Raw genomic sequence first — 15,867 nt, 5'->3', positions numbered from 1 at the left:
GAAAATTCAATGCAGATATCAATCAATGAATATGAATCAAGGAGTCATCCCTGTTGCTGTTGGTGGATCCAGCATCCTGGGTGTGAATCCAATGTCTGTTTACATATTTTCTCCCCTACTTTGTCCTTTCTTCTGCAACATCCCAAAAACCTTTGTTAGGTTAATTGGGGACTCTAAGTTGTCCAGTATGATTGTGTGCCCAGTGTACCCAACATGATGGACAGACTCCTCATCCAGCTTTGTTGCTGTCTTGCAACCAAAGCTATTGAGCTCAATTACCCCGAGTACCTGAATTGGATTAAGAAAGATTGAGAATGTTAATAATAATAAAAATAATAATATCAGTAATGGATGACACACTGACACAGCTCAAAGCATGTGGGTTTGGTTTTCAACTCGCTTTTTAACACCCGTCTGAAAAGCACACAGTAAAGTCTAAATCAGTTGATCTAAATCAACCTGAACATGGACATGGGTTACAGTATGTCCTGTGATGTCTTAGCGTTCATTTCAAGGTTTGCTCCTGCTTTTTTGTAAAATGAAGCAGGGAAATGACCTTCCCTCCATTGCAATTCAAAATTGAAAAAGTGGATTTGGAAAATGGATGAATAGATAAAAAGATTATTAATGAAAATGTTTAGTCTTTTTCAATTCACCCGTGTACCTTGTTCAGACAAATCTGTCTTGTTTAAAAAATCCACTTTGTGCCCTACTGTCACACTGTAATCTTCCAAGTTAAATCGTAAGAGAAAAATAATCACAACAAACGACCCTTTATGAAAACGCGTTGCATTGGAAGGCTTGAAAACCGATTGATAAATGGATTTTGACGGGCTTCAAATTAGCCCGCAAACGATTAGCTTCTGTTAATTTACTTGATTTTGTTTCCTTCTGCATCCATCTTGCAGTGTTAGAAGCAAAACACTATCGCGCAGAACGGACGTATCTCATTTTCTAGCTTATTTGTTATACCCGATATTAGCGTGTTCGCTGCACACTACAGATCCCACAGTCGTGAATCTTCTTCACACGCCAGTATTTCCGGTCTCTAAGCTGATGTGATAGTGGTGAGTGCGCTGATAGGGACCTGTCCCTGTTGCCTGTGGCGGGCGCACGCTGACAGCAACCGCCTCTTTGGTGCTTTGAGATCAGTGTGCGTGTTTGGTGCGGCAACTTAGCATCGCTTCTTTCGTCCTCCTGAATTTGTTTCCATTTTGACGGTGATGGAAACCAAACGCTGCTTTGCAAATCGCTTTGATGATTACAAAGGTGCTCTGTTGGATGGCCACTCGAAGGAAGCCCTCGTTCCATTGATCGTTGCCAAGATAGAAAAGATCCTGAAGAAGGTGCCTATTGCCACGGAGACAAGTGATTGCTGTGATGGGGGTCTTTATGATGGACCGGCGGGGGTTGCCTATATGCTGTACTATGTTTCGGAATGTCCCAGGTTCATCTCTTACAAAGAAAGCTACTTGAAGCTGGCTAAACAGATCATTGACGTGTATGTCAGGTATGTGGACAATGAATCCGATGTCAACATGCGAGCAGCCTTTCTTCTGGGAGGAGCTGGTATATACGCGGTGGCAGCAATGATCTACAAGGCCATGGGGCTAGCCGACTTCGTGAAGCCCCTCACCAAATTTAGGAACCTATGGGAGGTGTGCGCACCTATCACTTTTTTGGAGTGCGGTTCAGATGAGCTGTTTGTTGGACGGGCTGGCTACTTGTGCGCCGCTCTCGTGCTAAAGCAGAAACTGGGCATAGAGGTAGGTGATAACTGTTTTCTATTATTATAAGAATGCGAAAAAAATGTAATTGCCAAAATTACTGGAAGTGCTGTTATACCATCACCAGTGACACGAGTTTTAGTCTATCATTTAAGTTTTGCTATTATGAACGGAGCATAACTTGCTAGTTAAATTATTCTTATTATATGGTAGCACGATTGCACGTTTAGAACCAATGTGCCCTCACAATTTCGAATTCCCGACACTGGTACCTTCTACATGGAGTCTGCATGCGCTCCCTGTATTATATAAGGTTACTTAAATGTCCAAATAAATGCCAACAGAGTGCAACTGCGTGTGGGTGCACACGTGTATGTCGTGCCGTGCAGGTCTTGTGTTTCTTGCTTGGGGCGCATGTGGGGGGGGGAGGGGGGGTTGGGATACTCTGACGTCCTATGCGCTTCACACCTTTTATTACGCTAAATTAATTAAACAGAAACACCCAATTATGACTTTAAGTAATTTACATTTTTAGATGCCTATATTTGATCTTTTTTAAGTTTATTCACAAGATTATATGTAAATCAGTTTATATTGTGGTGCGATAAAAAATGTCGCAGCAAATAGTTTGTACTCCTAATAAATCGCTGGTCGTGATCGATGATTCATATGAAGTTAATAAAATCTCCTAAGTCTTCGCGGTTAAAGCAATTCAGCCTCTATTGACAGGAGCTCACGGATTACTGGCAGTTCACGGTTGAGGTCTTGTGGACTCAAATCAAGTTAGCGGACTGCACTGTCCCTTCTCGTGTTTCATCGGCGCGTATACATGTGCCCAGTAAATTTGAAATACTGAATATTCGTCGAAAACGTAATGATCTCAGTCGAAAATAATATGGTATCTGTTCAGAAACTGCAGTATACATAACTGAGAATTTCAAAGGCACAAATAATTTTCACCAATTATTAGAGATGAAGCATTACGAAAAAGTATTTCTTTATGTTCTCATTAATATGACGGTTGATTTGACAGATCCTTTCCTACGAATGATCAGAAACAGCAATTGTAATGGCTGTTGAATTAGAAAGGTTGGAGAAGGTCACCTTAAACGTGTCCCCAATGAAAAGGCCTGCAGTGAAGCTCCCCGCAGCGTTTCCTAAGCAGTCTGAGCCCATTCAAAGGTGGGAATATTCAGACCCTGTATTGCACTGTCTTTGGCATATGACGTCACACCTCCCCTGTGCATCTGCCTTGCATCTCCCCTGTTAGGATTAACAAGGGCTACCAGCCTTCCAGTTAAACATGAACACAATATATTAAGTTTGGAATATTTTGTAATGAATAAACTCTGTCTCTGTTTATTGTAGTGAAGTTTTTATTATTACAGCTTTTAAAATTCATAATGTAATGCTAAGCATGCAAATTTAGTAAAAAGAGCTACAGTTAGGTCCATAAATATCTGGACAGAGACAACTTTTTTCTAATTTTGGTTCTGTACATTACCACAATGAATTTTAAATGAAACAACTCAGATGCAGTTGAAGTGCAGACTTTAAGCTTTAATTCAGTGGGGTGAACAAAACAATTGCATAAAAATGTGAGGCAACTAAAGCATTTTTTTAACACAATCTCTTCATTTCAGGGGCTCAAAAGTAATTGGAGAATTAAATAACTGGTTTTATTTCTAATACTTGGTTGAAAACCCTTTGCTGGCAATGACAGCCTGAAGTCTTGAACTCATGGACATCACCAGATGTTGGGTTTCCTCCTTTTTAATGCTCTGCTAGGCCTTTACTGCAGCGGCTTTCAGTTGCTGTTTGTTTGTGGGCCTTTCTGTCCGAAGTTTAGTCTTCAACAAGTGAAATGCATGCTCAATTGGGTTAAGATCAGGTGACTGACTTGGCCATTCAAGAATTTTCCACTTCTTTGCTTTAATAAACTCCTGGGTTGCTTTGGCTGTATGTTTTGGGTCATTGTCCATCTGTATCATGAAACGCCGCCCAATCAATTTGACTGCATTTAGCTGGATTTGAGCAGACAATATGTCTCTGAACACCTCAGAATTCATTCAGCTGCTTCTGTCCTGTGTCACATCATCAATAAACACCAGTGTCTCAGTGCCACTGGCAGCCATGCACGCCCAAGCCATCAAACTGCTCCACCATGTTTTACAGATGATGTGGTATGCTTTGGATAATGAGCTGTTCAACGCCTTCTCCATACTTTTTTCTTGTCATCATTCTGGTAGAGGTTGATCTTGGTTTCATCTGTCCAAAGAATGTTTTTCCAGAACTGTGCTGGCTTTTTTAGATGTTCTTTAGCAAAGTCCAATCTAGCCTTTCTATTCTTGAGGCTTATGAGTGGCTTGCACCTTGCAGTGCACCCTCTGTATTTACTTTCATGCAGTCTTCTCTTTGTGGTAGACTTGGATATTGATACGCCTACCCCCTGGAGAGTGTTGTTCCCTTGGTTGGCTGTTGTGAAGTGGTTTCTCTTCACCATGGAAATGATTCTGCGATCATCCACCACTGTTGTCTTCCGTGGACGTCCAGGTCTTTTTGCATTGCTGAGTTCACCAGTGCTTGCTTTCTTTCTCAGGATGTACCAAACTGTAGATTTTGCCACTCGAAATATTGTAGCAATTTCTCGGATGGGTTTTTTCTGTTTTCGCAGCTTAAGGATGGCTTCTTTCACCTGCATGGAGAGCTCCTTTGACCGCATGTTGTCTGTTCACAGCAAAATCTTCCACATGCAAGCACCACACCTCAAATCAACTCCAGGCCTTTTATCTGCTTAATTGATAATGACATAACGACGGACTTGCCCACACCTGCCCATGAGATAGCCTTTGAGTCAATTGTCCAATTACTTTTGAGCCCCTGAAATGAAGGGATTGTGTTAAAAAAATGCTTTAGTTGCCTCACATTTTTATGCAATCGTTTTGTTCACCCCACTGAATTAAAGCTGAAAGTCTGCACTTCAACTGCATCTGAGTTGTTTCATTTAAAATTAATTTTGGTAATGTACAGAACCAAAATTAGAAAAAAAGTTGTCTCTGTCCAAATATTTATGGACCTAACTGTATGTAGTAAAATGGAAGTATAGTAATGTTGAATTTAGAATAGGAAATATGAATCAACGGCTGAAATGTTGCCTACTGTTAAAAACTGTGTGTTATGTTCTTTTTCTGCTGGAAGCATCTTATTCATTCTGATGTAATAAACAATTATGGTGTCTGATCAATATATATTTCAGAAATAAGAGTGACTTTTTTATAATCAAACACTCCGCCGAAGATGTGACCAGGTTTCAAGCATAGATCTTTCCCCTCTATGCTACTCTGTAGTTTCAAGCAGCATAGTTAAATTCACAGTGACCAGGCTTCCATCTATTTTCTAACTGGCTTATTCAGTTTAGGGTTGTTTGAGTTGGAGTCTCTTCTGACAGATGTTGAGCACAGGGAAGGGACCAGCCAATAATTCACCAGGGACCAGGAATATGGCAGTAGCAGATATTTCACAGGCAGGCACACAACAACATTCTCTCACATCAGGAATTTTTAAAAATTCTTTTACAGTATTTAGGAAACATAACATAGTAACAGAACACAACCCAGCTAAACAAATGAAAATAACTTAGCAAATACAACATATTATAATCTCTATAATATAAGCATTTCACTAAATATTTGTACTGTACATGTAATTAGTATGTGATAAATAATATTCAATTTGACTGATTTGATATTCCAAATAATATATTCATGAAAGGGTGGCGCAGTGGTAGCGCTGCTGCTTCGCAGATAGGAGACCTGGGTTCACTTCCCAGGTCCTCCCTGTGTGGAGTTTGCATGTTCTCCCCGTGTCTGCATGGGTTTCCTCTGGGCGCTCCGGTTTCCTCCCACAGTCCAAAGACATGCAGGTTAGGTGGATTGGAGATTCTAAATTGGCCCTAGTGTGTGCTTGGTGTGGGTGTGTTTGTGTGTGTCCTACGGTGGGTTGGCACCCTGCCCAGGATTGGTTCCTGCCTTGTGCTCTGTGTTGGCTGGGATTGGCTGCAGCAGACCCCCGTGACCCTGTGTTTAGATTCAGCGGGTTGGACAACGGATGGATGGATATTCATGAAATTCAGCACTCAACCCCCACTCAACAAAGAAAGCTATATGATTTGAGAGCCCCATCTGAAATGGCTTTTGTACAGAATAAAACAGCCAGTATACTGAAAAGGTTGAGTTTAAACTCAACTAAGTTCATAATTACATTAATGAATCCATGCCATGTTCTGAAAAAAAAAAATCTGAACAGATCCTCATAAAGAGAATTTGATTTTTTTTTTTCTGATGGGTTATTATATACACTGTCACTTTCCCTACTGAGTTTTGGAGGGGTACAATTTAGAATTGCCATTTAACCTAATATTCATATATTTGTGAAGTGGGAGGAAAATCCCAGATACCTGAAGAAAAACTCATGTTGACGCTCTGCAAAACCTACAAAGTCCAGATGGGCATGGGTAGGGACTGGAACTCAGGACACTGGAGATGTGAGGCAGAAGAGCTATCCACAGTACCACTTAATATATGGTATATCAAACTGAAAACCCACTGGTTAATAGCACATTCTTAAGAACTGGTGTATTATACAAAATCTAAAATGCACTAGTGTTTTTTTTTTATCAGATTGTTCTGAGTTGTATTTTGGAGCAGCTTAAGCAGTTTTCCAAACCGATCAAACTGTATTTTAGTGAAAGTTCATGTACCTATTATTATACATCAGTTTATAAAATACTGTACATACTAAGTTATTATATTTCAGTGCTCATCAGGATGTCATAGTGGCAAATTGCTTAGTCCTGCCTCATGCTCCAGGGATGTATATTTGATTTACAGTGTGGTCATTGCCTGAACATTCACAGGATTTATTTAATTAGAACAATCAGAACAATCTAGATGACAACAGGCCATTCAGCCCAACAAAGCACACCAGTCCTATCAATATAATTCTTCCAAAATAACATCACGTCTAGTTTTGAAAGTTCCTGAAGGCCTACTGTCTACCACACTACTTGGTAACTTATTCCATCTGTCGATATTCAATGGGTCGAATGGGTTTCCTTCTCCCACATCTGAGAGACATTCAGGTTAGTATAATCATTGTCTCTAAATTGACTTAGCAGGGATGTGACTATGTGGTTTAATGTTCCTTGCTGTGGATAAGCATGCCATTTTGAGCTGATTCTGTCCAGTGTTGCCAAGATAGGCTGTGCTCACTTGCAATTCCAAATGGATTAAGGGGTTCATGCATGGATGGATGAATGTAGACATTTGCAAAAATGATCAAACATTAATTTTTTGCCATAAAAGCTGCACACCTATAATCAGTGTGATTGCATACTAATTTGTAGTACTTGAACATTTGTACAAGATAGCATAGTAGTAGCTTCTACTGCTTTGATGAATCCAGTAATGTGGTAATTGTCTTTACTGAGACTGTTGTGTTTACATGAGTGTTTCTCTGGGTGTTCTGGTTTCCTCTTACATGTGAAAGGTTTGTATGCTACTGCAAATGGAGTTTAGCATGACAATGCTTAAAATTGGCAGAGGAGTTGCTAGAATGTGAAGGCAGATGTTTCCAGTCAATTCCTTAGATTCCATTATTGTAGTGTTTTACACTGTTAGTCCTGGAATCCCTGCAGCAGCAGGTTATCATTTTAACTTTTTGTAATCACAGGTACATTAATTCATTCATATTGTATAAATGAGTTTACTTCATTAAATTAAATGTTGCAGCTTGCAATCTGTCAACCTCGAATTACCAAAATGTACACTTTAAATTTTAAAATAATGGAAAAAACATATAATACACAGTAACTTTACCCTATCGACTGGACCTGTCCATGTGGTTTTGCATTTTTTTTTTCCTGAATATTTTTTTAAAGCTGTCCACTTCTGCAAACTGACAAGGAATGGACCATTATTTCCTCTTTTTTTCTGCTGCTTATTACTGGGAACAATTAAGGGTTACGTTAACATGGGATTAATATTAGATGTAAATGTAAATTAAAAATTACCTATGTGCTGAATGTTTTTATAAAATCTTTTTAAATATATAAAAAAACACCCAATAATGGTTTTCTGATTATATGTATGAGGTATCTAGAAAAACAAGTTAATCTAAGATGGCGGTGGTAGTCATCTGAATGTAAGAAATTCGTTAACATGAAATCCACAATCTATAAAGTTCCCTCAGGACAAGGATTGACAAACAGTGCATTCATTTTCTGCAGAATCAGTGCCTGACGTTAGGGAGGGTTTCAGGAAAAGCAAACAAGAATTGGAGTGTTTCCCAGTTTAGAGAGTTTGGATGATTAGTGGTTGATCCTAGTTAAACCACATTTTGTGGTTATTCTTCTGCTTGGCTTAACTCAATCATTTCTATTCATGTGAAATCACTAAAATAATTTAAAATACCCAGTTACATTGCGTGTAATATGTAATGTTTTTCACCATTAACAACATCCTCCGATAACAACAGCTACAACATTTAATAATGGGTACAGGCAAGAAAAACAATCTAGCTATTTATTGCCAATAATTGCATTGCTAGGTTTCCTCTGTATTTTTTTGCCTTTGGTAGCTGTCAGAAAGTCCTCTAATGGCAGAACATCAGAAAGCACTTGTGGGACTTTTTCTTACATACTTCCAGGTGAAAGTTCATGCTTCATTACTTTTCCATTCCTTTGTTTACTTACTGCACGTTGTAATATCAGTTTGTCCTTTTCCCATATCACCTGAGCCATTAATGTTGTGTGTCCTTGTGTAAAAACCACAGCAACAGGAATTAAAGTCCTTTCTGAGTTCAGACTGCATTTGTAGTGATTTCTTACTTCTATATTACCTGGAAGGGGGTTTTACAACAGTGTAGTTGTGCAACTGTGGAGTTAATAGTGGCACCTCTGATGTGTCTACTGCCTTTTGGATTTTATCTCACCACATTTCCTGTACCAGCTTACAGTATCAAGGCCAGCCCTCATGTACATGGTCCTTCTAGCCAGAATCCAAGGACAAAGTGCTTATGAGCTGACCCCTGCTCTTCACAGTACCACTTCAGATAAGGTGGCCCTAATCAATACGTCTGGAAATGTTAACCCTTCAGCAGTTGGTCAGGTCAGTCCTTCTGTTTTATTTACTGAGACAAATTACCCTCATGAATGCACAGTGAGCACAACTCACCACACAAGTTCTGCCACTGATGCACGCAGTCAGAAGTCAGTTTGCCTCTGCATCCACCAGGAGACTTGCGTTCCACCCCAGCTAGGAGCCTATAAGGTGGGATATTACCCGTCAAGATGAAAGGCACCTTCTGTCGCAAGCTATCCAGTATCCTAACGGAATATTCCTCAGATGACTTTGGGCTCCCATGCAGGTCACAGCAAGCGGTCACAGCCTACTGCAAATTCACAACGCAGTAATGTTACACATTTGTCATTGAACAATTCACAGCCTGCCTTTCTTAGAGAAAAAAAAAAACAAATATGTGGAACTGCAAGAACTCAGAAAACAAATAGAGGAGGACCTTAAAATAGATGAGCGATGTAGACTACTAGACAATAGGACTAGAGAAGCATTGAAGGAATGGGAGGCTATAGCCCAGCAGCTGTCTCAGCAGCAAGGTCTCAGACAGGCTGAACAGGAGTTAGAAGAAGCCCAAATGATTTCTTAATTTAGTTTGGAAAATGAACGCAAGGGGATTGTGACCCCTACTGTTCCCCAGATCACAAAGCACTTCATGGATCTGTCAGCAGCCACTAAAGGTTTGCTTAATGTGAATGCAGAGCCCTTCACTACGTCCTATCCATTAGACCTGTGTGGCAGAGATAAGGAGGACAGTGCCAGGGTCCCTCCTGCAACAATAATGTCCCAAGACCCCCAGGATTTTAGTTTACCTATAATTAATACACCAGCCAAATATGTAACCTGGAAATGCCAGGCACCAACTGCCTGGGGGTCCACGACTTGTACATCAGCCTGTCCAGCTTGTGGATGTCCCTCTTACACTTTCTGACATGCTTGCAGAATCACCCTTCCTGTCAAGACCATCTGCCTATGCCCCTTCAGTACAAGTCACCCCCAATATGATGGACTTGCTCATTGCTCATCATGTGGGATTCCTAAGCCAAAACTGCCATGCTTTGAGAGTGGCAAAGAGTGATTTTGCTCTCCTCAAAATGGGACTAGACAGTCTTTTAAATGGCCATCCCCATCTAACTGAACAGTACAAATACCAAGTGCTGCTTGGATGTTTGAAATTTCCTGGTGCAAACAAGCTGGCCAGTGTACAGTACTTGCATACCCCAAATCCATATTCAATTTCCCTGCAAGCTCTGAAAGAAAAATATGGTCAACCAAGGCAGCTAGTTCAGAGTGAAATAGGAGCAATACTTAATGCCTCACCTATAAAATTTGGGGATGCTGAAGCATTTGCAGACTTTGCCCTTTCTTTGCAATCATTGGTCGGTATGCTTCAGGCCTTGGAAGGAGAAGGTGGTTACGAACTGAGGTGTGGATCACATGTGGATCGGCTTTTGAGCAAGTTCCTCTCTAGTTATCGTGATGGATTTGTGGAATATTGCTTTGCCCGAGCAATATTACAGTCCAATGCAGTCTGTACCTACACACTGCAGGGCTTTTCAATCTGGCTATAAACCAAGTCCAGTGCTAAGCGCGTTTCAGAACAATCTGCTGCCCTGTATCGAGGGAAACATTGAAGAATGGCAGAAAGGAGAATGCACCCTCAGTCCAGAGGACAGGGCCTACCAACACAATTTATTATAATGCTGATCCAGTTGTATTTGAACAGAATCCTCAGCCCTCTCCTTCACCTAAAAAGTCCAATGAAAGGCACAGACCTTATTGCCCATTCTGCGATAACAAGGAACACTATCTGAGTGCCTGCACAGACTTCAAGAAATTAAGTGCCGGACAGGTTGCTAACTGGATAAGAGAAAACTAGCATTGTTGGAAATGTGGCCGTACACACAACCCTGCTCCTGCATGCTGAAGAAGCCATGCAACACATGCAAGGAGCTCCACCTTACGATTCTGCATGATACTGTTATGCAGAGACGAGGTCAGAGAGTGCTCATGACTGTAGTCAAGCCTGAGGCCATATACACTGACCGAAACAAACGTCCACACCAAGTACTACTTAAAGTCGTGAAGATTCTAGTGCACCATGCAGGGCAGTCAGTTGAGACCTTTGCTGTCCTAGATGTTGGATCGGAAAGGACCATTATCATGACTGTGGCAGTCAACACACTAAAGCTACTACAAACCGCAGAGGTAATGACTCTTAGAACAGTCCGACAGAACTTTCAGAGAATGAACCCGACAATAAATATACCATTCAACGGGCCTTCACTGCAAACAGTCTGTGCTTGTCAGAATACTTATACCCTATTAAAGAGTTAAAGAAGCGCTACCTGCATCTCCACAATGTACCATTACTCCCAGTAGACCAAGCATATCTTTTGCTTCTGATAGGCTCAGATTTTCCCCACCTGGTGATGCTGATTCAATCAGTCAATTTTGGTCCACCGGACGCACCTGTTGCAGTCCGCGCTATCTTGGGATAGACACTACAAGGCCCTGCAGATCTAATCCAAGGACAGGGACAAGATGAAAGGTGTATACTGATGAATGTCTCGTCCACCACTACTGAACTGATAAGAAATGTAGAGCGGCTTTGGCAGACAGCCACTTTACCCTATTTGAACCTGCAGCAGATGACCCGGTCCAAACAAAACCAACAAGCCCTGGATAAGCTTGAAACAAAGACTGTGAGAGTTGAGGTCCATGGGGGTCAAAAGATATGCCACTCCATTACTGAGATGATCGAAAGTCCATGCTTCCTTGTGTAAAGGACAGCCGCGTCCCATGCCCGGCAGGGACGCCTCTGCTACATCTGTTCCGGGGGAGCAGCCATGGACTGTTCAATACCTCCCCCGGGACGCTTGGTGGCAGCCTCCCTGGCAGCCAATGATTCCCCAGACCAGCGCATGGCTCCATGGGAGATGGAGTCCTCCACAGCCTGGTTGGGGGCTCGGATGGCCGCCAGGGGGAGCTGCGCGGACTTACCAGCCCGGCTGGTCAATTCCTCAGCCCCACCCGGAAATGCAATTAGGCCCAGGTGACCAAGCACCTGGACTACATCCGGGTGGGGTATAAAAAGGCCAGCCACCACCACTCGAGAGAGCCAGAGTCGGGAGGAAGAGGACTAAGCCTGAGGAGGAGTGGTGGTGCTGAGGTGGAGAGAAGTGCGAGTTGTTGTGTTGAAGTGCTTTTGGGACTGTGTTGGGCCTGTGGGACACGGGGAAGGCGTGCCCCACGGCTGAAGAGAAAATAAAGTACCTTTTATTAAAGTACATGCCTCTGCGTGAGTCTGTGCCGGGTCGGGCGCTATATAGCGCCTTTTACACTTGCTTCTCCAGAAGCTGTGCTTCCCCACCTCAGACGTGTAGAAAGGTGCCTTCTGAAAGATCAAGATTTGGCTGACTTACACACATAACACATCCAGAAGCGTGTGGATGCAGGCCATGTCAGAATTGTGACCGAAAAAGAAATAAAGGCACATGAAGGGACTTGGTGCATACCACATCATATGGTGTAGCATAATGGTAAATACAGGCCTGTATTCAACTGCTCGTACCAGAGTTATGGACTTGCCTTAAATGGTCATCTGCTTGCAGGTCCAACTTTGGGACCCTCATTACTGGGTGTTCTTCTTATATTTTGCCAGCATATAGTTGCCATATCAGGTGACATCAAGGCTATGTTTCATCAGATACGATTGCTACCTTCTGACAGGTCATTACTGAGGTTTATATGGAGAAATATGGACCGTGATAAGTTAACAAGTGTGTATGAATGGCAAGTCCTAACTTTCGGCACAACCTGTAGCCCTTGTTGTGCAACATATACATTGAGAAAGCATGCTCAGGACAATCAGGAAGGCTATGAAGAGGTGTGGAATTGTGTCATTGAAGCTTTTTATGTTGAAAACTGTCTGCAGAGTCTACCATGTATAGAAAGTGCCAAGAAGCCTATTAATGAGTGGCCATGTTCCTTGATTACTGGCCAACCTTGGAGACTCCACCAACAAGAGAAATGCCACCTTTTGTGGGAATCTTGTAATGGATAAGCACACTAGACCTCCAGATCCCAGTCTTTTCCAATCTTACCAGAATTCGACCATACAATGGGTCTCATTCGTATTGGTGGTCTGCCAAGAAAGAAGAGAGTTTTGACAAGGAAGGCATTTATACCATTGTGCTGGACCCTTGTCACCCAATAACTAAACTGCTCATTCAGGACTATGATGAAAAACTTCTGCACCCAGGGCCAGAGCATGTGTTTGCAGAAAGGAAACCAAAAATGTTAGATTTTAAGGAATCATGAGGCTATCAGATGACATCAGCACCAATGTAGGGAATGCCAGCATTGGCATGCCACCACTCGGGCTCCAAGGATAGCGGATCCGCCTCCAGCATGACTATTTAAGCCACCATTTTGGTCCACGGGGTTGATTGCTTTGGTCCCTTTATGGTGAAAATGATATTCAAATGCATAACTACTCGTTGTGTTCATTTAGATTTAATTGAAAATTTAGATACTGATGCATTTCTCATGGCTTTCCATCGGTTTATGTCAAGAAGAGGCCAGCCTGCTGAACTTCTGTCTTACAGAGGTCAGAGGTTTTCGAGAAGGAGAAGCTGAGTTAAAGGAAGCAATTATAGCCATGGCACCTTCATTGCAGGAACAACTCACTAAACAACAAGTGAAATTTCAGTTCAACCCACCAAGTATTCCACATTTTGGAGGGACGTGGGAACAGGAAATCAGGTCAGTGAGGAGTGCCTTACGAGTAGTCCTTGGATCCAATATTATGACTAAGACAGTATTAGCTACCGTTCTTATAGAAGTTGAAACTGTTTTGAACTCCAAACCCCTGGGTTATGTATCATCAGATGTGGAAGACCCTGATCTGATAACACTGAATCTGTTGCTCATGGGGTGATGAGATGCTTCACTACCATAGGTAGTTTATCCTCCATTTAACTTGCTGGGACGACAGCGATGGCGTCACAATCAGATTTTAGCTGATCTTTTCTGGAATCATTTTGTCAAGAATTACTTACCTGGTCTTCAGCTCCATCAGAAATCACAAACTAACTGTGATGAGTTGAAGGTTAGAGAGGTAGTCATGATTATTGATGCAAAGCTCCCAAGAGCATCATGGCCAAGCGGTAAAATCATTGAAAACTACCCAGGACCTGATGGTCGCATACGTATGGTGATGGTTCAGGTGAAGGATCGAGTGTATGTCCGACCTGTGGTCAAATTAGTCAGGCTTCCAGTTCTTGAAGACTGTGATGAGTATAGACCAGATGGGTGGCAAGGGCTTTCTTCTTGAAGTACAAATTTGTGCTAACAAATTTGGGGGCAGCTATGTCAGAAAGTCTATGCCAGGTTAAATGGCAACCTTTAATGGCAGAACATTAGAAAGCACTTGTAGAACTTTTTCTTACAGTCATGGCCGAAATTATCGGCACCCCTGGAATTTTCCTTGAAAATGCACCATTTCTCCCAGAAAATTGTTACAATTACAAATGTTTTGGTATACACATGTTTATTTCCTTTATGTGCATTGGAAAAACACAAAAAAACAGAGAAAAAAAAGCCAAATCTGACATCAATTCACACAAAACTCAAAAACCAGGCTGGACAAAATTATTGGCACCTTCAACTTAATATTTGGTTGCACGCCCTTTGGAAAAAATAATTGAAATCAAGCGTTTCCTATAACCATTAACAAGCTTGTTACACCTCTCAACTGGAATTTCCGACCACTCTTCTTTTGCAAACTGCTCAAGGTTTCTCAGATTTGAAGGGCGCCTTCTCCCAATAGCAATTTTGAGATCTCTCCATAAGTGTTCAATCGGATTTAGATCCGGACTCATTGCTGGCCACTTCAGAACTCTCCAGCGCTTTGTCTTCAACCATTTGAGTGCTTTTAGAGGTATGTTTAGGGTCATTGTCCTACTGGAACACCCATGACCTCTGACGCAGACCCAGCTTTCTGACACTGGGCCCTACATTGTGCCCCAATATCTTTTGGTAGTCTTCAGATTTCATGATGTCTTGCAGTCAAGGCATCCAGTGCCAGAGGCAGCAAAACATCCCCAAAACATCTTAGAACCTCCACCATGTTTGACTGTAGGTACTGTGTTCTTTTCTTCATAGGCCTCATTCCGTTTTCTGTAAAAATTAGAATGATGAGCTTTACCAAAAAGCTCTACCTTGGTCTCATCTGTCCACAAGACGTTCGCCCAGAAGGATTTTGGCTTCCTCAAGTACATTTTGGCAAACTCCAGTCTCGCTTTTTTATGTTTCTGTGTCAGCAGTGGGGTCCTCCTGGCTCTCCTGCCATAGCGTTTCATTTCGTTCAGATGTCGACAGATAGTTTGAGCTGACACTGTTGCACCCTGAGTCTGCAGAACAGCTTGAATATGTTTTGAAGTTGATTGGGGTTGTTTATCCACCATTTGGACTATCCTTCGTTGCAGTCTTTTATCAATTTTTCTCTTCCGTCCATGTCCTGGGAGATTAGCTACAGTGCCATGTGTTGTGAAATTCTTGATTATGTTGTGCACAGTGGGCAAAGGAACATGAAGATCTCTGGAGATGGACTTGTAGCCTTGAGATTGTTGATATTTTTGCACAATTTTTGTTCTCAAGTCCTCAGACAATTCTCTGCTCTTCTTTCTGTTCTCCATGCTTAGTGTGGCACACTCAGACACACAACAGAAAGGTTGAGTCAACTTTTCTCCATTTTAACTGGCTTCAGGTGTGATTGCTATATTGCCAGCACCTATTTCTTGCCACAGGTGAGTTCAAACAAGCATCATATGCTTGAAATAAAACGATTTACCCACAATTTTGAAAGGGTGCCAATAATTTTGTCCGGCCCATTTTTGGAGTTCTGTGTGACATGATGTCAGATTTGGCTTTTTTTCTCTGTTTTTTGTGTTGTTCCAATGCTATAAAGGAAATAAACATGTATATACAAAAACATTTGTAAT

General features: G+C 41.8%; 1 protein-coding gene across 1 annotated transcript in view; it reads left to right on the top strand.

Annotated features, from left to right (window-relative positions):
• The first annotated feature begins 1,005 nt into the window (after nt 1-1,005).
• LOC114651377 (lanC-like protein 3) overlaps nt 1,006-15,867 on the top strand; it is a 100,897-nt gene continuing 86,035 nt past the window's right edge. The window contains exon 1 of the mRNA XM_028801277.2: nt 1,006-1,766. Within this exon, the coding sequence (XP_028657110.1) occupies nt 1,224-1,766 (543 nt within the window). The 5' untranslated portion in view covers nt 1,006-1,223. The remainder of the gene's footprint in view (nt 1,767-15,867) is intronic.

This window comes from Erpetoichthys calabaricus, chromosome 4 (genome assembly GCF_900747795.2).
Source record: "Erpetoichthys calabaricus chromosome 4, fErpCal1.3, whole genome shotgun sequence".
In the NCBI taxonomy this organism is placed as follows: Eukaryota; Metazoa; Chordata; class Cladistia; order Polypteriformes; family Polypteridae; genus Erpetoichthys; species Erpetoichthys calabaricus.
This window is presented reverse-complemented; position numbering and strand designations above follow the sequence as displayed.